This window comes from Lepus europaeus, chromosome 2 (genome assembly GCF_033115175.1).
Source record: "Lepus europaeus isolate LE1 chromosome 2, mLepTim1.pri, whole genome shotgun sequence".
Taxonomy (NCBI): Eukaryota; Metazoa; Chordata; class Mammalia; order Lagomorpha; family Leporidae; genus Lepus; species Lepus europaeus.
In genome coordinates, this window is record NC_084828.1 from 60,583,280 (window position 1) to 60,606,662 (window position 23,383).

Below are 23,383 nucleotides of genomic sequence, written 5' to 3' on the forward strand. Positions count from 1 at the left end.
ATCTGTTAAAAACTAATTAAAAATTAAAATAAAAAATTTTTAAAAATAGTTTGATAAAATCTTTTTATTCCTACAGATTTTTTTTTCAGATTACATGAAACCACCTTGTATATGAGAAGGTTACAAGCGTGTACCTCAATTCCCATTGTGTATTTTCTGTATCAATGTATATCTATTGAGATTTTTTTAAATGTAATCTTTTTTTCCACTGGCAATTTTTATGTATATTTTTACTGACATGTTTCTAGGTTGATTTATTTTAAGTACTTTTAAAATTTTATTTTTTTTTAATGTATACAAGTTTCATGTATTTTATATATAGAAATTTAGGAACAAAGAAGTACTTCCCACCCTCCCTCCCTCTCGGCCACTCTCCAACCCTTCTTCCTTCTCTCTCTCCTATCCCCACTCTTAATTTTTAGAAAGGTCTATTTTAAGTTTACTTTATACTCATAAGGTTAACTCTACATTAAGGGAAGAGTTCAGCAAATAATATGAAGGAAAGAAACACTGTTCCTTAATAGTAGAGATAAGGACTGTAAACAAAGTATTAAGCATTTTATTTTTTTAAAGGTTTCTTTTTATTTATTTGAAAGACAGAGTTACAGAGAGAGGTAGACAGAGAGAGAGGTCTTCTGTCCACTGGTTCACTCCCCAAATGGCTGCACTGGCTGGAGCTGAGCTGACCCGAAGCCAGAAGCCAGTATCTTCTTCTGGGTCTCCCATGTGTATACAGGAGCCCAAGTACTTGGACCATCCCCTGCTGCTTTCCAAGACACATTATCAGGGAGCTGGATTGGAAGTGGAGCAGCTGGGACTCAAACCAGCACTCATGGGTTGTTAGCGTTACAGGCCGTGAGTTTAACCTTCTGGGCCACAGTGCTGGCCCCAGTATTTAGAACTTTAGAGATATCCCACCATCTCTAGCTTTGTTTCTTTTAAAGAGATGTCATTGGATGTTGTTTTTCATGACTATGTGAAAATTCAAAAATTTTTAGCAATATTTATTCAAATATTTTGTTTTCTCTATTCCTGAGATCCCCTAATATATTTATTATGTTGCAACCATTGCCTACTAATTCAATTGCTGTAGATATGGTTGTATTAACTGATTTTTTTTTTTTCACATAAATGTGGATCACCTTGTTCTACTTCTTTGTGTTTAGTAATTTTTGTTTGGAGGCTAGAAATTTTGATGCTACATTGGTGTGTCTGAGTTTTGACAACCAGCTAAATTACTTACTGGTCAGCTTAATCCTTTTGAAGCTTGGTTTAAAATTTGATTAGATTGGGTATAGCTAACTTGGTGCTCAGAGAGGGAAACTAGAGAATTCATGTAGATTTTTTATATGCTGTCTTTGCATAACTCCACCAATCTCCTTCAATTCCCACTACTTCCTTCTAGGCAAGGACTACTCTCTGCCTCCTCAACTCAGTGAAAACCCTGTGCTTGCTATGGGTCCCCATGTTTGGCACCACAGTCCAACAAGAGCTAGCATAGTTCTAGTTCAGTCTGAAGATGACTTCCTACTTCATGGGTCAAGGGAGATGGAAATAATAAAAAAATCCAATCCACATCATAATAGCTCATTTATTATTTTACTTAATGTTATTTAATAGAATTTGCCTATAGAATGTTGGCTTTTTAAATTTGTCACTCTTTAGGGGCTCCAAACAAGTTGGAACTCTAACTAATGGGAGGAAGAATAGTTAATGAAGTGAATTTGAAAAAAAAAAATTAGGAGGAGACAGAGAATAGAAGGGACAGCAAAAGGAGAAGTAGAGAGAAGAGGAAACAATACATGGAATTGATACACTCTGGGAAATAGAGTTGTCATTTTTTCTGATTTCTGGTTGAGCTCCCAAACAAGGAATTTAACTGTGTAATTAAGAACACTTTGTTTTGATTCTTGAAGGATAGAAACTAGGCAAATGTCATCATAGCTGCCACTAAAGCATTAGCTTTCACATTTCAGTCGGCTGCACAATCACCAGAAGGCCTTATGTTACATAGATTGCAAGGCCCTGACCCAGAGTCTCTGTGTCTGTAATTCTGCTCTCTGTCCTGAGGATTTGCATTTCTATCAAGTTTTCAGGGGGCTTTTACTGCTGGTCTGGGGACCATAACTTGAGAACTATCATCATGTTAGGGCTGTCCTAGGTTCTACGTCCAATCTTCTGTCATAAAATTGAGTCTGTTTACAGTCTTCCTTTTGATGTATTCAATAAAACAGAATCTGTAAACATAGACATATGGTATTGGCTCAACTGGGATACATAATAGGGAATGCTGAAAGGGAACCGGTCTTAGTGAAACAGATCTGAAATTTCTGTTGAATATGTTTGCCAGAATGTAATGTTGATAGTCAAATGATACTAGTTACTTCCCAGAAAGTGGAGAGAAAAATAACTCAGCTAGAAGTCATGATGCAACAAAGTATGTATAGTCAGTTTTCACATTTTTTTCCTTCTAACATATATTTAATGCAACCTCCCAAGGAAGCTGGTTTTACTGGAATGTGTTCTTTTGTCAGTCAAGAATTGCAGATGTGGAATTATTCACCCTAGTAATCTGTCTGTAAAACATGTTCTTCTCAAAGAAACGTTAATATGAACATAAGTGCATGTGTGTCAGTGTGATGTTTATTTATCTCGTAGGACTGCATCAAAACATGTAAACAAGGACCTTGGCAATATGGAGGAAAACAAAAAATTAGAAGAAAACAATCACAAAACGGAAGCCTAAGAGAGAAACTGTTCTAGTTGTCCAGGTAAGTAGAGTGCTTGAGGCTTATGGAGGTAATTCCCAGAGACCTGTGAACATCCTTGGAGATGACAGGGAAAGTCTTACACTAAAACACTTCCTAATTACAGCTGTCTAAACAGGAAGAGATGATTCAGAAGGAAGCGTCAGTGTTGTAAAAAGCATTCGCACAATTTCACCAAGCATCCTCTTCCAAATATCAGTATTCCCTGAATAATAAAAATAAATTTTATGATTTTAAAACCCAATTAGCATTTGTTTTCTAATGCCAGAGTTTTATTGAGTACAAAGAGACTTTATTTTATGAATCTGTATTTGAGTTCCATAACAACAGTATTCTTATTGTTTTAAAATAATTATGAGACTAATTTAAAAATCTAAAAATTTAAATCTAAGATTTTAATATGTGTGGGTATATTTATACATCCCCAAATCATTTTAATGAAAAGATTAACAAATTGTTGTGCATGTAGGTGCACACACACATTCACAGATAATATGTGTATGCATGTGTACATATACGTATGTGTGTTATGTATACATTAATGTTACATTGATTATGTATATTTATATACAAGAATTGTGTGGGTGGGGATTTTTAATACAAGCTGAAAAAAGAAAATATTTGTAAGGTATTTCTCTTGGAGTTTGAGCTGTTTCTGTTTATTGCTGCTCCCCTTGATCTAAACAGAGGAGCAGTTTGGACAAATTTTTTAGTGTCCTTGAGAATAACTGTTATTGTACCTTACCGATGTGATGCAAAGGGCCCCAACAACTGCAATAAACCTTGGATTCATTATAAATAAACTATAAATTATAATTTGATTCCCTGGAAAGTATAGGAACCATGGGAAATAATATTTGTAGGAATGCACAAAATATAATTGAAATTAAGACTTATTTTTTTAAGATTTTATTTATTTATTTGAGAGGTAGCATTTCAGACAAAAGGATAGAGAGAAACGTCTTCCATCTGCTGGTTGACTCCCCAAACAATGGAAATGGCTGAAGCTGAGCCTATCAAAAGCCAGGAACTAGGTGCTTCTTCCAGGTCTCCCATGTAAGTGCAGGGACTCAAGCACTTGGGCCATCTTCTACTGCTTTCCCAGGCCATAAGCAGAGAGCTGGATTTGAAGAGGAGCATCCAGGACACTAACCAGGCCCATACGGTATGCTTGCACCACAAGCAGAGGCATAGCCTACTATGCCACAGCGCCTGCCCCAAGACCTATTTTTAAACTCTGAAAACCAAAATCTCAAGTTGAGTGAGAAAAGTCAAAGTAGAATTCCTTCTGCTGATGTGCTGTCCAGGGGAGGCCAAATATGCAGTAGGCCCATATGATTCTTTTTCCAGTTCTCTAGGGTTTTTTCCTAGTCCTTTGCAACACAGATTTTAGTGTCTGTTTTCTTCAAAGCTAGATACAGTAAATTCTTAAATAAAACTAGAACTTAAAGATAAATAACATAAACTAGATTATGATTTCAAAAGATGAATGTATTTTTTAACAAAGAGATGTGAATGAAATATTTTCACGAAAAAACTTATAATCTTAGTATGAATTAAGCATTTCAAAAAACCCTATCAACAATTCCAAAATATTATTTATAGAAAGGATGCAACAATGGCTAATATTAAAGATGGGCTCAGGAACATGGAGTTAAAACTCTTTGTATAAAATAATGCCTGTACCTTTTAGTACAAAGTATCCATTGAGAGTGGAAAATGATTGCTATGGTAACTTATCTAAATTATGTTTCTTTCATCATTTCAGAGAAAAAACATATAGACCAATTGAAGCATGAACGTGGATTGTATTTATGACATAAACAAAGACATTGACAGCAATTCATGGTTCAAGTGTTAAGCAGTTCATTCTACCAAGCTGTCACAGGATTTTAGAGAATTATCTCAAGTAAAACAGTGAAATAAAATTACAAACAATAACAAGTTTTGGCAGCCATGATAATAGGTCATATGTTGTGTTTGGTTTGAATTTTTTTTCTGTAAATGTCTGCACTGAGGATTTCTTTTTGGTTTGCCTTTTATGTAAATTTTTTACGTAGCTATTTTTATACACTGTAAGCTTTGTTCTGGGAGTTGCTGTTAATCGGATGTATAATGTAATGTTTTTATTTCAATTGTTTATATGGATAATCTGAGCAGGTACATTTCTGATTCTGATTGCTATCAACAATGCCCCACAATCTTTCACAAGCACCTAAAACCCAAAGGTGGCGGCTTGTGAAGATTGGGTACATGCATATTGCCCTATTCAAAAAACTGTGTTTTTGTTTTTGTTTTTGTTTTTAATCACGAAGAAGCCAGAGAGTCAGATTGAGAAACAACAGAGCAGTTGATTTTTTGTATGTGCCACCAGCTGATTCTCACAGGAAATCACAGACACATATGGACACACATACATGATAAAGGAACTCCCAAACTGATGGTTTTGCCTGTTCTGAATTCTGTAGCACAGGATTTGGGCAGCATTTACTTTTTTTTTTTTTTTTTTATTTGACAGGTAGAGATACAGATAGTGAGAGAGACAGAGAGAAAGGTCTTCCTTTTTGCCATTGGTTTACCCTCCAATGGCCGCTGCGGCCGGCACATCACGCTGATCCGAAGCCAGGAGCCACGTGCTTCTTCCTGGTCTCCCATGCGGGTACAGGGGCCCAAGCACTTGGGCCATCCTCCACTACCTTCCCAGGCCACAGCAGAGAGCTGGACTGGAAGAAGAGCAACTGGGACTAGAACCCAGCACCCATATGGGATGCCGGCGCCGCAGGCGGAGGATTAACCAAGTGAGCCTTGGTGCCGGCCCCGGGTAGCATTTACTTTTAGAGACACCTGCTAATAAATTATCTTCTGTCAAAAGAAGAAACAACCCAATGTGTGAGAGACAGTTTGGAAAGATCAAGGATAACATTTCCATTTTCATAAACCACAATGTAAATCACTGTAATTAACAATTGGTGTTAAATCCTTTGGATTATCCACTGCCTTAAAATTATACCTATTTCCTTTAGAAAAAGAGAGATATCAGTCAGAATTGGAGATTTTTAACAGTGGTCATTATCAAAGCTATGTTATTTTCCACAGAATATAGAATATATATTTTTTTCGTGTGTGTTTTTGTTAACTACGCTACAGATATTGAATGCACCTTGAGATAATTTAGTGTTTTTAACTGGTACATAATTTATCAAGCAGTACATAAAAGTGTAATAATAAAATGTCTATGTATCTTTAGTTACATTCAAATTTGTAACTTTATAAACATGTTTTATGCTTGAGGAACTTTTTAGGGTGGTAGTATAAATGGAACTTTTTGAAGTAGGCTGGATATGGGCCAATAGATACTTGTGACTAGACTTTTAAACTTTGCTCTTTCAAGCAGAAGCCTGGTTTCTGGGAGAACATTGCATAGCCATTTTTGTCCCAGGACTTACCTTAAAGAAAATAAATATCAGATTTCCAGGTATAGAACTATGTTATTTGAGAGAAAAAGGAAAACTGGTGTTTGTTTTCTATACTCATGGAATAAAAATTTATGAAGGCAATGGAAAACTAATTAATAATGAAAATCAAATGGAGATTAGGGATAATATTTTGCCACTTCTGCATTATTTAGAAACACATGTTACTGTACATTTGTAAGCCGTTTATTGTCTGGGCAATAGTGACTCAGTTTAATACAAGCTTCCTGTAGTGCATTGGTATGGATTAAACACATAAAAATATTCTATTAGACTCACTGTATAAAATATTATGGGAACAAAAGAAAATATGTTATTTTTGCCTCTAAACTTTGATTTGTTGAAGTTTTATTTGGCAAGAAAAAATTGAATCTTGGTCAATATTTAAACCAAAGTGAAAGGGAAAAAACCAAAGTTATTTGTTTTGCATGGCTAAGCCATTCTGTTATCTCTGTAAATACTGTGATTTTTTTTCTTTTCTTTTTAGAATTTTGTTAAAGAAATTCTAAAATTCTTAAGCACCTGCTTTCCACAATAAAGTATAAACACTAAAATGAAATTCCTTCCATATAAATTTATTTTCTTTTTTCTTTTGGTGTGGGAGATCAAAGGTTTAAAGTCTTACTCTTAAGATATATTTGCAGAAAGAAGCAACGTAACAATAGAAAGAGATATATTACAATTATGTCTTGGCTTCCACTTGCAATGGTTAACAAAGTCCAAAAACAGCTTTCAGAACCTAGAGAGCAGAACGTAGGAAACTCAGAGCTCTGGACCAAAAGCAGAAAGCTTGCCAGGGAAAAGAGATATGACGTTATTATCCTTGGGTGAAGAAGAGAGCTCACTTGTTCAACAGCGACACTTCTGAGAAGGAAGATAATTCAGTCTTCAACGTCTGGGGTTTTCTCTCTCAAATTTAACTCTTTGGCAACAGGAGACATGTGTTGCCAGTTCAAGGTTCATTCCCTATATGTAATTATAGGAATTGTATGTGGAAATGGATTAACATACCCGTCTATGCCTAAAAGATAATAAAACTGAAATATGTCTTCACAAATCTCTCATGGCTATCTGCTTCTTGTCTAAATTGGGATGTTTGTGAATAGGAAGCCATGTGTTCATTGTGACTCTGTATCTCTGGAGAGGAAATTCAAGAAAAATCAAATTTTCCCTGACTTCCTGCTGTGCATCGTGGGCTACCTCAGCTAGCCCTCAAGTTTAACCAGTGCTTGGTTCTATCTTGTGTCTGCCTTCAGTGATAGGATCATACTTACAGTGGAAATCCCATGTAACTGCTCCAGGAGATTAATGGAGAGGATGCTTCATACTTTTTTACTTTTGCTAATAACACACCATCCAGGCTACCACTTAGAATTACCTAACCGTGAGCTTTATTGAAAATGTATTCCCTTCAAAACAGGGTAAAGCCAACTATGTACATCAAATAAATGATGTACAAATATCCGTTTTTTCATAATTTAATAGCTGAAAACCTGAAGTTCCATAGCTCCAAAGAGCACATAACTTTGAAGCAGTTGAATGTCAAACTAGATCTGATTCCCCGCTCCATTCCTCTATAGTTCCCAAAGTTCTTCTAAAGGAATTTTCCTTTCCATAATTCATAAAATCAGAAAATATTGATATATATACTGATTATCAAGATGTGTAAGTCATATGATAAACCAATATTGCATAATTTTTCAGCTATGGAGGGACTAAATCTATTAGAGCTTTGATTCAGAATACACACACACACATACACACACATCACATCACATTTTTAAGCACACATAAATTATTGGCATATTAAATACCTTTTGTGAGACAAACACTATGTTGATGTATTATTTTCACAGTCCACAAGTTCAACAACTTTATCTCAATATCCTGATAGAGAAAGTTGTATCCTCATTTTACAGATGAAGACAATGAAAATAACTGTCCATTGTCACAGTTACAGTGAATACATGAGCCAGGACTCATGCTGAAGATTCTAAAATCCAAACTCTATTCACCAGATTGTCTGTCATCTGTGTTATGTATATATGCTTCTATCTGTGCTTGGGGAGACTACCAAAAAATAGAGCAACATTGAATACCCTACATGTTCCTCTAGAAACTAGTGGCATTCATATTCAGGGTAATATAAGAAATAAGAGACATATGAACAATAAATTATTTATAAATGTTAATTGCTTTTTTATCCTATGTCTAAAGAATCAAATACAATTAACTTTACTATATTAAAATATCACTGCTGTACTGCACTATGCTTTCACAATAGAAAATACTTAAACAAGGAATGTGTATTTCCAATCTAAGCTTCTTAATAAATATTTGTGGAGTGTGTACAGGAGGGAGGACAGAGTGTGAAGTATCCCTATGCTCCTAAATCTGTATATATGAAATACATAAAATTTTTCACCTTACATAAATTTTTAAAATGTCTGAAAAATTCAATCAAAAACCAAAAATCACATTGAGGAAACATGAAGCCAGAAGACTGAAGCTAATTTTTTTCTCAGTATGCTGTTTTTACCTGTTCATCATTCTCTTTCTTTCTTTCTTTCTTTCTTTTTTTTTTTTTTTTGACAGGCAGAGTGGACAGTGAGAGAGAGACAGAAAGGTCTTCCTTTTTGCCGTTGGTTCACCCTCCAATGGCCGCCGCGGTAGGCGCACTGCAGCCGGCGCACCACGCTGATCCGATGGCAGGAGCCAGGTGCTTCTCCTGGTCTCCCATGGGGTGCAGAGCCCAAGCACTTGGGCCATCCTCCACTGCACTCCCTGGCCACAGCAGAGAGCTGGCCTGGAAGAGGGGCAACCGGGACAGGATTGGTGCCCCAACTGGGACTAGAACCCGTTGTGCCGGCGCCACAAGGCGGAGGATTAGCCTATTGAGCCGCGGCGCCGGCCCATCATTCTCTTTCTATCCAATTTATTTTCCCCAAAATTCTGCCTCTCTCGTTTTCCCTTATGAATGCTTTTCACGTGAAGAAATATCCAATGGAAAATGAATATAAATGTGACTCCAAAGGCTGAGCTCCCTGTCAAGTTTTTTGTCCTGACCTTTTTATTAGCTATCTGTGGGAAACATTTTAGATTATAATGGCCAAGCAGCAGAATGACAGAAAAGATATTCAATTATGTATACACATGCACATGCCCATCAACATATATATATATATATATATATATATAGACATATACATATATATATACAAAGTAGGATATTTTAGCTTATTTTTCTCAACTGGAGGACTTAAGTTTGCTTATCAGAAACGAAGTTGCTTGGGGAAGGGGGAGACAGCATTGAGCAGTACAGTTAAGATGCCACTTTGGATCCTGCATCCCATTTCAGATTTCTTCACTTCAATTTCTGACTATCCCTTCCCATTCCACCTTACTGCTAATGTGCACCCTGGGAGAGAGCAGGAGATGGCTCAAGTACTCAGGTCCCTGCCACCCATGTGGGAAATCTGGGTTGAGTTCCAGGCTTCTGGCTTCAGTCTGGCCCAGCCCAAGATGTTGCAGGCATTTGGGGAGCAAAGCAGCAGATGAAAGATCTAGAACTTGATCTCTCTCTCATCCGTATGTCTCTATCTCTGTCTCCATCTGTGTCTCTGTGTGTGTGTGACTGGCTTTCAAATAAATTACAAAAATATAACTTGCTTTTAAAAGTGAATTGTTTGAAGAGATACACAGCATCTATCAAAGAGGAAACAGTAATGGGGTGGACATATATGTGACACTTTGATGGGAATCATTCATAATCTCACAGGTTCAGAGCACATGAAAACAAACAATTACAATGAAATTGACATGTATGTGCTGTTATATAAAGTCTATGTGACCAAAAAACTGATGTGGGCCACATATTGTAGAAGCTGAATACTAGTTATAAATTATTTGAGTAAAACTTTGCATTATCAGAGGGCAGAGGCTATGTTTTCCAGAAAGTAAAGCACTAGATACAAGTGTGGTTTTGGAAACTGTCAATGACTCAATTTGGACAATATGGAAGCTAAGTAATCCAAATGAAAACTCAACTTTTTTATAGATATTTTCCTTATGATCTCACTATCTCAGGTAGACCAGCGTAAATTGAACTTGAGTATCAGTTTAAATTGATGGCTTGATTCTCACATTAAGATGCTCACTCCCACAGAAATAGCAGTTGGAACTTGAACAACCCTGTGTAATTCTTTGAAATCTCTTAGGTAAGGAAACCACATGATTTGTTAAGTATGGCGCTATTGCTTGGAAAATGATACACAGCACTTTCTGTAACATAGCTTGTTAAGTTAATGGAGTATTTCAGTTAAAATAATTGAGTTTAAACATTTGATTTTTTTTTCTTTTTGGATGCTAAACTGTCACTGAAATCCAGTAGACTATAAAATTTTATATTTCTACATTGGTGGTAATTAAAAACTAAATTCATTTTTTTCAACTTGGTTAGAATCATCTACTAAATGCTTTATAATAGTCTCTTATAGAAAGATAAATATTTAAAACCTATTTTTGAATCAAATTCCAACAGCAAAGGCTAGTATTTCAAAATTTTGTAGGTCTATTTACAGTGGTGATTTTCTTACAATTTTTATTAGAAAGCTTAGCTTTTCAAATCTAATAGTTTCATATAAGCTATTTAATAAGTGATTAGTTCTTCACAGCAGCAATGATATCACATAAATAATAGATTGAAATTTCTCTATATTTCTAACTGGCAAATCTGTTTTCAGAGAAATGTGATTATAAATTTGCCTGAGTGGTTTTGTTACTATTTGTTTGTGCTTAATTTTTCTTGCATGTAATAAATAATACTGTTAAAATATCAGAGTTATCACAGTTATCACAACAATGCTCATGACATTTTTGATTGACACTAGAAGTCCTTTATTTTATTTTGTAAAATTGATTGTCAAGCAATGAGAATATTTTACACAATAATACAGAGATTATAAAATACTATCTCAAAGATATTTTACCTTTTTATTTATATAAAGGGAACAACTTTCATGTATTTAATATATACAGTTTTAAGAGCGTACTGTTACTTCCCACCTCTGTCCTCTCTCCCTAATTCCACCCTCCCTCCTCCTTCTTTTCTTATTTTTCTTTAAAATTTTCCAATGACATAATTTCAGCTGACTTCTTAACCCTCCAGTAAACAAATAAGCAGTTAGTAGAAAAAACACTGTTCCTCAAGAGTACAGACAAGGACTATAAATGATAATCAAATCTCAAGATGTTAATTTTGCTCGTATATATTACCTTTATTTTGTACTCATATATTAGTTAACACACATTGGGGAAAACAAATGATATTTGTCTTGTTGGGCCGGGAATTTTTTGCTGGTCTCCATTGCATCTACTTTTGTTGCTAAAGACAGGATTTGATTTTTTTTTTTAATGACTGAGTAGTAGTATTACTTCCTATATGTATATATGTATATTTACATACATTTCTTTATGCAGTCATCAGTTGATGGACATTTGGATGATTCCATATCTTAGCTTTTGTGAGTTGAGCTTCCAGAAACATGAGGGTAGGGATAACACTTTCATATGTTTATTTCATTTAATTTAGGTAAATTCCCAGGGGTGGGAGGACTGGATCATATAATAGATCTCTTTTAGATTTCTGAGGAATCTCTGTACTATCTTTCTTAATTGTTGAATGAGTTTACATTCCTGCCAACAGTGTATTAAGGTTCCCTTTTCTCCACGTCCTCACCAGAATTTGTTATTTTATGATTTTGGGGTGATAGTCATTCTAAATGAGGTGAGGTGAAACCTCACTGTGGTTTTTATTTGCATTTCCCTGATGGCTAGTGATCCTAAACATCTTTTCATGTGTGTGTTGTCCATTTGTATTACGTGTTTTGAAAAATGCCTGTTCATTCTCCCATTTCTTAACTGGATTGTTTGTTTTATTGTTGTTGCCTTACTTGAGCCAATTTGTATCCTGGATATTAACCTTTTATCCATGTATAGTCTGCAAATATTTTCTCTCATTCTATTAGTTGCCTCTTTACTTTATTTTCCTTTGATGTACAGAAGGTTCTTAGTTTGATGTAATCTCCTTTGTCTATTTTTGCCTTTATTGCCTGTGCTTCTGGAGTATACCAAAGAAATCTTTGCCTATGCTATTGTCTTTAAGTATTTTCACCATGTTTTCCTGCAGTAATCTGAACATTTTGGGTCTTAGATTTAGATCCCTAATCCATTGTGAGTTGATTTTTGTATATGGTGTACAACACAGGTTTTGTTTCATACTTCTGAATGCAGGGATTCAGTTTTCTACACTATTTGTTGAAGAGACTGCCCTTTCTCCAGGGAATGATTTTAGCTTAATTGTCAAAGATTAGTTGGTTGCAGCTGAGATCTCTAGTGTCTTCCATTGGTCAACATGTCTATTTTTGTGCTGCTTTGATTATAACTGTCCTGTAACATGTCTTAAAATCAGATATTGTGATGCCTCCAGCTTTGTTTTTATTCTTTAGGATTGCATTAGCTATTCATAGTCTCTTGTGATTCCACATGAATGTTAGGGTCATTTTTTTCAAATCTAAGAAGAACATGTTTGAAATTTTGATTGGGATTGCATTGCGTTTCTAAAGTGCTTTGTGTACCATGGATGTTTTGATGATAATTATGGTTTCAATCGATTAGTATGGAAAATTTACCATTTTTCTGTCTTCCATTTCTTTTTTAATATTTTATATATATTTGTAAGATTTAATTCATTTTAAAAAAATACAGTTACAGAGATAGATAGAGACAGAGAGAGAAAGAGAAATTTTCCATCCACTGGTTTATTACCCAAATTGTCACAATGACTAGAGCTGAGCTGATCCGAAGCCAGAAGCCAAGAGTTTCTTCCAGGTCTCCAATATGGATGCAGGGGCCCAATGACTTGGGCCATCCTCCATTGCTTTCCCGGGGACATTAGATAGATTGGAAGTGGAGCAGCTGGGACTCAAACCAGTGCCTATATGAGATGCCAGCGCTGCAAGCTGGGCCTTTAACCTGCTGTACCATAGTGCCTGCCCCATATTTTACAATTTCATTATAGAGTTTTTTCGTGTCTTTTGATGAATTAATCCTAAGATATTTAGTTTTTTCTAGCTATTATGAATGAGAGTGGTCTTTTTAAACTTTTATTTAACAAATATAAATTTCAAAAGTACAGCTTATGGATTACAACGGCTTCCCCCAAAAAACTTCCCTCCCACCTGCAACCCTCCTCTCTCCCTCTCCCTCTCCCCTTCCATTCACATCAAGATTCATTTTCAATTCTCTTTATATACAGAAGATCAATTTAGCATATATTAAGTAAAGATTTCAACAGTTCGCATCCACACAGAAACACAAAGTGTAAAATACTGTTTGAGTACTAGTTATAGCATTAATTCACAATGTACAACACAATAAAGACAGAGATCCTACAGGAGTAAGTGCACAGTGACTCCTGTTGTTGATTTAACAATTTGACACTCTTGTTTATGGCATCAGTAATCACTCTAGGCTCTTGTCATGAGTTGCCAAGGCTATGGAAGCCTTTTGAGTTCACCAACTTTGATCTTATTCAGACAAGGTCATAGTCAAAGTGGAGGTTCACTCCTCCCTTCAGAGAAAGGTACCTCCTTCTTTGATGGCCCATTCTTTCCACTGGGATCTCACTCTCAGAGATCTTTCATTTAGGATTTTTTTTTTTCAGAGTTTCTTGGCTTTCCATGCCTATAATACTCTTATGGGCTCTTCAGCCAAATCCGAATGCCTTAAGGGCTGATTCTGAGGCCAGAGTGCTGTTTAGGACATCTGTTATTTCTACCCATGGCATTGTTTGTGTATACAAAGGCTATTGATTTTTGTGTTGATATTATACCCTGCTACTTTGCCAAACTCCTTATGAGTTCCAATAATCTCTTAGTGGATTCTTTTGATTCTATGTATAGGATCAATATCATCTGCAAACAAAAATCCCATTTATACCCATTTGCTTATTTTTTCTTGTCTAATGGCTCTGCCTAAAACTTACCGAACTATATTGAATAGTATTGTGAAAGTGGGAAAGTGGGCTTACTCTTCTGCTTCTGGATCTTAGTGGAAATGCTTCCAGCTTTTCCCCATTCAATATGATTCTGGCTGTGGTTTTTGTCAGATATTGCCTTGATAAAGTTGAGATATATTCCTTCCATACCCAATTTGCCTAAAGTTTTTATCATGAAAGGATGTTGTATCTTATCAAATGTGTTCTCTGCATCCATTGAGATAATCATATGTTTCTGTTCTTCAGTTTGTTAATGTGATATATCACATTTATTGATTTGTATATGTTAAACCATCCCTGCATAACACAGATAAATCCCACTTGGTTCAGGTGAATGATCTTTCTGATGTCTTGTTGTATTAAATTAGCTAGCATTTTGTTAAGGATTTTTGCAACTCTCTTTATCAGGGATATCAGTCTTTTGTTCTCTTTGTTGTATCTTTTTTGGTTTTGAAATTAAGGTGATGCTGGCCTTATAGAAGGAGTTTGATAGGATTCCCTCCCTTTTAATTTTTTTAATAGTTTGAAAATAATTGGAGTTAGTTCTTTTTTTTTAAAGGAAGCTATTTATTCTTTTTTTTATTTAATGAATATAAATTTCCAAAGTACAGCTTATGGATTACAAAGGCTTCCCCCCCCCCACAACTTCCCCCCACCCGCAACCCTCCCCTTTCCCACTCGCTCTCCCCTTCCATTCCCAACAAGATTCATTTTCAATTCTCTTTATATACAGAAAATCAGTTTAGTATATATAAAGATTTTAACAGTTTGCCCTCCCATAGCAACACAAAGTGAAAAAATACTGTTGGAGTACTAGTTCTAGCATTAAATAACAGTGTACATCACATTAATGACAGAGACCCTGCAAGATATTTTTTTAAAAAAGATTGATTATTTTTCTGTGTAATTTCCAATTTAACACCAAGGGTTTTTTTTTTTTCATTTTCAATTATCTTTATATACAGAAGATTGCTCCAGTATATACTAAGTAAAGATTTCATCAGTTTGCACCCACACATAACCACAAAGTGTAAAAATACTGTTTCAGTATTAGCTATATCATTACTTCATCTTGGACAACCTATTAAGGACAGATCCCACATGGGACGTAAGTACACAGTGACTCCTGATGTTGATTTAACAATTTAACACTCTTGTTTATGGCGTCAGTAATCTCCCTAGGCTCTAACCATGAGTTGCTGAGGCTATGGAAGCCTTTAGGATTCGCCAACTTCGATCCTATTCCGACAGGGCCATAGTCAAAGTGGAAGTTCTCTCCTCCCTTCAGAGAAAGGTACCTCCTACTTTGATGGCCCCATTCTTTCCATTGGTATCACACTCGCTGAGATCCCTCATTTAGGTCTTCTTCTTCTTCTTCATCTTTTTTTTTTCCCAGAGTGTCTTGGCTTTCCATGCCTAAAATACTCTCATAGGCTCTTCAGTCAGATAGTTTGTTAGAATTCAACAATGAAGGAAACTTCATCATGGCATAGGGATTAAAGCTGCCTACTGTGATCCCATGTCGGCACCAGTTAGAGACCCATCTGCTGTACTTCTTATCCAGCTCCCTGCTAATGAACCTGGGAAATAAGCAGACAGTGTCCCAAGCATGTGAGCCCATGCATCTACATGGGAGAACTAGAAGAAGCTCCTGGATCCTTAAATCCTCCTGGCCTATCACTGATTATTACAGCCATTTGGGAAGAGAACCAGCACATGTGGGGCCTCTCTCTCTCTCTCTCTCTCTCTCTCTCTCTCTCTCCATCTCTGTAACTTAGCCTTCCAAATATATAAAATAAATCTTTTAAAAAATAATTCATCAGTGAAGCCTCCCAGTAGTCCTAGGCTTTTGTTTCTTGGAAGGGTCTTTATTACTGATTCAATCTCCATCTTGATTATTGGTCTATTTAGGTTTTGCTTGTTTTCATGACTCAATTTTAGTAGGTTGTATATGTCTAGAAATCTATCCATTTCTTGTAGGTTTTCCAGTTTGTCAGCATATGGCTGTTTGTAGTAATTTCTGATGATTCTTTTGATATTTGTGATTCCTTTTTTATCTCTGAGTTTATTGATTTGGGTCTTCTTCCTCTTTTTTTTTTGTTAGTTGACCATTGGTGTATCAACTTTGTTTATTTTTTCAAAAACCCAGCTTTATTTCACTGATTTTTTTGCATTTTTTAATTCTCTATATTTCTTCTCTAATTTTTATTATTTATTTCCTCCTACTAATCTTGGGATTTTTTGTTCTTGTTTTTCTACATCCTTAAGATGCATCATTAAACCAGTTCTTCCATGCCTTTCCAATTTCTTGATTTAAGCACTAGTTGCTATAAACTTTCCTCTTAACACAGATTTTGCTTCAGCCTATAAGTTTTGATATGTTCTGTTGTCATCTTCATTCATTTCTATGAAGTTTTAAATTTTCCTTTTGATTTCATCTATGAAATCAAGAGCATGCTGCTCAGTCTCCATGTTTTTTGTTTGTTTGTTTGTTTGTTGTTTTTTTTTTTTTTTGAGCTTCTTAAGTTGCTAATTTCCAACTTCATTCCATTGTGGTCAGAAAAGATACATGGTATGATTTCATTTTTTTGAATTTGTTGAGCCTTCTTTTGGAACTTGCATATGGTCTATGCTAGAAGAAAGTTCCATACACTGATGAGAATATGTATTTTGCAGCTGTGGATTGAAATGCTCTGTAGATATCAATTAGGTCCATTTGGTCAATAAGATAGATTACCTCTGTTGTTTCTTTGTTGATGTTATGTCTAGTAGATCTGTCCATTGATGAAAACAGGGTGTTGAACTCCCCAATTATTATTGTTTTGGAATGTATGTCTCCATTTAGATTGAGTGATATTTGTTTTACACAGCCAGGGTTGCTAGCATTGATTGCATATCCACTTACTATAGTCACATCTTCCTGTTGAATTTATCCTTTAATCATTACATAATACCCTTCTTTATCTCTTTTAACAATTTTTGTGTTCATCTGTTTTCTCTGATATTAAGATGGCTACTCCTGCTCATTTTTGCTTTTTGTTAGCATAGAATATCTTTTTCCATCATTTCAGTTTCAGTCTCTGTGTATCTTTGTTGGTGAGTTGTGCTTCTTGTAAGCAGCAAATAGATGGGTAGTATTTTTTAATACATTCTGCTGGCCTATACGTTTAATTGGAGAATTTAGGCCATTTACATTCAGATTTATTAATGATAAGTAACAACTTGGTCCTGCTATTTTTCCATAAATATTCCTATCATTTATTTTGGATTTCCTTTGTACTTTTACTAGGAGATTTTCTTCCTCCACATTCTTTCATTATGCACAGTATCTTTCTCTGTTCCTGTGTGTAGCACATCCATAGTATCATTTGTAAGGCTAGATGAGTAGTGACAAATTCTTTCAATTTCTGTTTGTTTGGACAGTCTTTATTTCACCTTCAATTATAAATGAGAGCTTTGTTGGGTATAGTATTCTATGTTGATGGTTGTTTTCTTGGAGGACTTGAAATATGTCTCTTCACTCTGTCCTAATCTGTAGGGTTTCTGATGAGAAATCAGTTGTCAATCTTCTTGGAGATCCTTTGAAGGTAATCTAGCATTTTTCTTACATGCATTTTAGGATATTGTCTTTATGTTTTGCCTTTGAAGGTTTGACTTTAATGTATCATGGTGAACATCTTTTCTGATCATGTCTATTAGGAGTTCTCTTTGTTTCCTGTACTTAGACGTCTCTATCTTTCTCCAAATTAGGAAAATTCCACTTATGAGGTATTCTAATCCATTCTGTCTTTCCACATCATTCTGAACACCTAAGACATGTATGTTTGGCTGTTTGGTAGTATCCCATAAATATCAAACACTATTTTAAGGTTTTCTAGTTTTTTCTTCTTTGTTTTCTGTCTGAGATGTTTCTAAGGATTTGTCTATCAGCTCAGATATATTTTTCTTCTTCTCACTGAGCCTATTGTTAAGGCTTTCCACTGTATTTTTTTGACATATTGAATTCCTCACTTCTAATATTTCAGTTTGATTTCTCTTCAATATCTCTATCTCCCAGCAGAATTTCCCTTCCATGTCATGTATAGATTTCTTTAACTCACATATTTGCTTCTCTGTGCTTTTGAGTAGTCTCCTGGTCATTCTTTTGAATTACTTTTCAGGCATTTCACCAATCTCTTCATCTTCACATTCCAATATTTAAGTATTTTTCTGTTCATTTTCAGGGGTCATATTGTCTTCCATGTTCATGTTTTTTGTGTTTCTATATTTATTTTTAGGCATTTGTGGAAACATTTGTTGGCTTTCTCCTCTGAGGGTTTTTATCTTTGAAATTTGTCTCTCTATCTTAGTGGAGTATCTGTTCCTTCAGCAGATATCCAGAGGAATGTGTTGGGTGGAGCCAGGGAACCCTTGCTAAAGCTGGAGTATTGTTCAATATTCCAGAGTGACATCTAAGTTGGGTGTGATATATCATGTTGGCTGGTGTGATTATAGCTTCACCCCCTCACTGCCAAGGTGAACCAACTGCCCATTGTGAACCCACAGAGGCTACACACTGCTATGAATTGCACAAAGGATCTCCATGCTTCTCAATGTGAGTGTATGACCCTCTGAAATGACCCACACCAGGCACTCAAGGGACTATGGATATCTTAAAGCCTGCCATAGTGATTGCCCAAATACCCAGTCACCACCCATCTTCTGTTGCACACAGATTTCCCTCAGTCAAAGCATGCAGGGCTCCCACAATCACAGAGAACATGGGATTCACTCTCAGCCCCAGCAGACTTTCTCAATCCATGTAGAAGGCCATGGTATTCCAAGAGCCAGTTGCCTGCCCAGTAGAAATTGATTGATGCTCTGTCTTGGCTAGTGGAGTCTGGGTACCATGATAGAGTGAGGGGAAGGGAGCACTTCACAGGGCTAAGTGGGAGCCACACCCCTGCCAACATTTCAGGCCACACTCAAAGTCAGTGGGGACCACAGATTTATCTCTCCAATATAATATCCCAGTCTCATGGGCCTCTACTTGCCTTATTAAGTCCATGCTAATCACTAGTTCTGGTTATAGGGGAAGGGAGAAAAGCAATGCTCTCTCCCTTCATGAAGTTAAGTGGGCACTTTGCCCCTGTCTAACACTCCAAACTGGACTCAAAGTCAGTGAGTTCTGCGAGGTTCTCCCTCAGGCAGCATCACCAGTGACACAGGCTGCCACAAGTTCCTGTCACCTCACTCTAAGAAGATGGTATTCCCTCCAATCACTGGCTACAGGAGTTGCTGGCTACTCATTATATTTTTACTGCCCTGATGAGGATAATAATCCATATAATCAGTATTCACTGCAAAGGATTGAGCAGATTTAGAAATATTATTGGTTTTAATGAGGTTTCTACATAATACATGGAGTAACATTTGCATTGATGTCTTCATTATCATTGACCAGTGACTTTTGGCTTATTCATCTGGGAAGCAGTTTTGTTGGTTCAGCCCCATCATTCCCAGCCTTATTATTATTAGTAATGTATGAATGTGTGGAGAGGTTGTGAATGGGCAGTCTGCTTCTCAATTTCTCCTTTCAAATGATTGTTTAAAACATTGACTCCAATGGGGAAATCGTGGGGTTTGGAGCAAAATCAAATGGGTTTTACCAAAATAGTTTGCCTTCACTTTTGGAATTGAAAAACCAGAATGGATCAACACAGTTTGGAAGCTTAGATGGGCTTAGGAAGATACTCAATTACAATTTAAGCCTCAAAATAATCTTGAGTTTCCAAATGTAGGACACATATATTTATCATTGCAATTAACTACCCTTTTGCTAAAAGATGTGTTTTTCTGATGAAGCATGCAACTAAATATTAAGCAAAGGTCCATATGGCCTATGATTTTGCCCCTGGTTCTTGTTTCCTTCTTGGAGGATGCTACCACAGAACGAGCTCTTTCCTTCCATTTTGTGCAAGTAAAAGAGAATGGCTCCTAAAGTTTAAATTATCTTGCAAAATGCATTGTCCTATTTCTTTTATTGTTCCTTTATTTGTTGTAGTAGTTCCCCTAATTCTTTACCCTTACCTGTGTTCATGCTCTTTGACATGTGATCATCTCACAAATGGACCAGAGTTTATTTTCTACTCCTCTACACTAGGTTGGGCCAAGTGAATTGCTCTGGACAATGAAATCATGTGGAAGTATTTGTTAGTTTTGAGTCTAGGTTTCATATAATTTACCATTTTCTTCTTGTCATTTTTTTTTTCATCAACATGATAAAGACAAGCTACTGAATTTTTAGATTGCTGTAATACAACAATAGCTAACTGTTAAATATTTTCAGGGGCAACTGAGATCCTGGTTTTCTTAATATATCAGGATTACATCAGGAACATTCATTTAGCCTACTGGTTAAGATGTTCACTTCCCATGTTGCAGCACCTGGGTTTGACTCCCAGCTCCTAATTCCAGCTTCCTACTAATGCAGACCCAGGGAGACAATGGTAATGACTCACATAATTGGTTCCTGCTACCCAGCTTGATTGGTTTCTTAGCTCTCAGCTTCTGCTCCAGTAGAGTTTCAATCCTTATGGGTATTTGAGAAGTGAACTAGCAGATGTGAGTTCCCCCCTCTTTTACATCTCTCTGTTCCTCTGTCTCTTAAAAAGTAAATTAAATTAAGAAAAAAACAAGAACATTTCACAAAAACACAGACATATTTTATTAAATCCCCGATGATTAATCTTTTGTGCTTTTGAAATGTTTCCCTTGTTTCTGAATTTTCTGGAACCAACATTAACTATCCATGTTCTACAAATCCCAATAGGCTATTGAATAAACTTTGATATCAACAAATAAGAATCAGTGATATTAATGCCAGCTAGCTGTTTAGAGGTCTTTCTTCACTGTGTAAATCATATACCAGTCTCTTGACAGACTGTGCCTATTGTGTTTTGCCTGACTCTGGCCTGCAGTTACCCTTTTTCATTATTCTAAAAGTTCATCATTCAAGATCGGCACATGTAATTGCTCTTTCTTTATGTCCACATAATTACATGCCAATAACTTTCCTCAAATTAGAAATTATATCTGGGCTACATATTCTGCTGAGACCACATTCCTCACTCACAAAATGTCAGATTCTGTTAATTCTGAGGTCAAAATTCCTAATTAAGTCTTTAGAAATTCAAGTCATTGGTCATACACATCAACCAATACTTGGGTGCCCAGGAACTTTGAGACATTAATCTCAAAGATCCTAGGCAGTTGTGCTAAATGATTTTTTTAAAAGTTTTCTCATTGCTTTCAGTGATTATTTCCTTATGTTTCCACATTTCAAGCAGCAATTATCTCAATCGATGAAACTGCTTAGGAAGAAGATTCAGAGAAAGCAGAATGAAATAATAAGGATAGAACCATAAGAATGACAAACAGTTGGGAAGAATTACTAAACATACCTCTATATGCACATGCCTTCACCAAATTTTCTGAGAACCTCTGCAGATACAGATGCAGCACCACATTCTGAATGAAGTAATTGTGATGATGCTAGGAGGGAAAAGTGGGGGGTACTTTGGTTTCTGTGTCTCCAAATAGCACAAGACATCCTAAGGGACAGATGGACAAATTGATTTAATAAAAAGCCTGGACATTTAAAAACAAGCAGACTTCAATTGGACATCTAAATAAATAAAATAGAGCTACAAATTATGAGCAGTGAGGTCTAGAGCATAGCATTTTACTCTCAGAGCCTCAGTTTTCTCATCATTGAAATGGTAGTAATGCTAATTCCATCAGAACTTATTGCCCTTTAAAGAACAAAGTGTCCATGCCACCAAGAAAATGACTCTCTCTCACTCTGTTTCTCTCTCTCTCTCTCTCTCTCTCTCTCTGTGTGTGTGTGTGTGTCTTTAATAAAAGAACTATAAATCATATCTTTTCTTCCATAGGGAAAGCAAAGTTTCTGGGTGCTGTTGACTTGCTGATAATATCTGTTCTAGCAGATTAGTCTTTATGCAAAGGCTGGCCTGGTTGTTTCTGATTAGTCCTGGAAACGGTCTTCACACTTGTGAGACCTTTCTGATGTTACCAGAAGTCAGGTCTGGGAAGCTGTCAGATGGCAATTTCAAGGTTTGTCATGGGGAAAGCATTACAGTACCTCCTATGTCATAATCACTCAATGTATCTGCATCCCTCTTACTTTAGCTTTGTCTACTGCAGTTAGTAACAAACATGACATAGGTGACTCAGTACAGCTAAAATTGATGGGCTGACATCTGATGTAACATTACCTCTTCCAATTCAATCAGGTTAGTTACTTGCTTCGTCTGTATCCTAGCTATTGAGACTATATGACTTAGCATGCTATGTGGGGGGAAAAATATTAATTAAACTTGACAGCTTTAAATATCCTTCCAGTCCAGGACTCTTTTTTTTAATTTTTTTTTTATTTTTGACAGGCAGAGTGGACAGTGAGAGAAAGAGAGACAGAGAGAAAGGTCTTCCTTTGCCATTGGTTCACCCTCCAATGGCCACCGCAGCACTGTGGCTGGCACACCGCGCTGATCCCAAGGCAGGAGCCAAGTGCTTCTCCTGGTCTCCCATGGGGTGCAGGACCCAAGTATTTGGGCCATCCTCCACTGCACTCCCAGGCCATAGCAGAGAGCTGGCCTGGAAGAGGGGCAACCGGGACAGAATCCGGTGCCCCGACCGGGACTAGAACCCGGTGTGCTGGCGCCGCAAGGTGGAGGATTAGCCTGTTGAGCCACGGCGCCGGCCAAGTCCAGGACTCTTAACATATCAGCAAATAAGACTCTTTCTACCTCTCTGACCTTTCCTGTCTCCTTCCCGAGACACTTACACCAGAACATCAAAGCTGAAGAAATAAAGCAAGAAAAAGGTTGGAATAGAGAGGGGGGAAAGCCATCATATCTCATTCCTGTATCCAAGCCTTCATGAGAGCAAAACGTAAAAAGAAAAGCCCTTTCTTACAAAGAAGATTCAATTGTTGATTGATGTCTTGGACTGGTACGCTTACTGAGTGGAGGTTATGTTTTATGATTTCTTGTAATTATAGAACTGTTTATCTGTGAGGTTGTCCA

The 23,383-nt window shown here is 36.4% G+C and overlaps 1 protein-coding gene across 2 annotated transcripts in view; it reads left to right on the forward strand.

Annotated features, from left to right (window-relative positions):
* Nucleotides 1-2,771, forward strand: part of ALCAM (activated leukocyte cell adhesion molecule) — a 212,791-nt gene extending 210,020 nt beyond the window's left edge. For both annotated transcript variants that reach the window (XM_062207459.1, XM_062207450.1), the window contains one exon: nucleotides 2,659-2,771. In XM_062207459.1, the coding sequence (XP_062063443.1) occupies nucleotides 2,659-2,746 (88 nt within the window). In that variant the 3' untranslated portion in view covers nucleotides 2,747-2,771. The remainder of the gene's footprint in view (nucleotides 1-2,658) is intronic.
* Nucleotides 2,772-23,383: the final 20,612 nt, after the last annotated feature.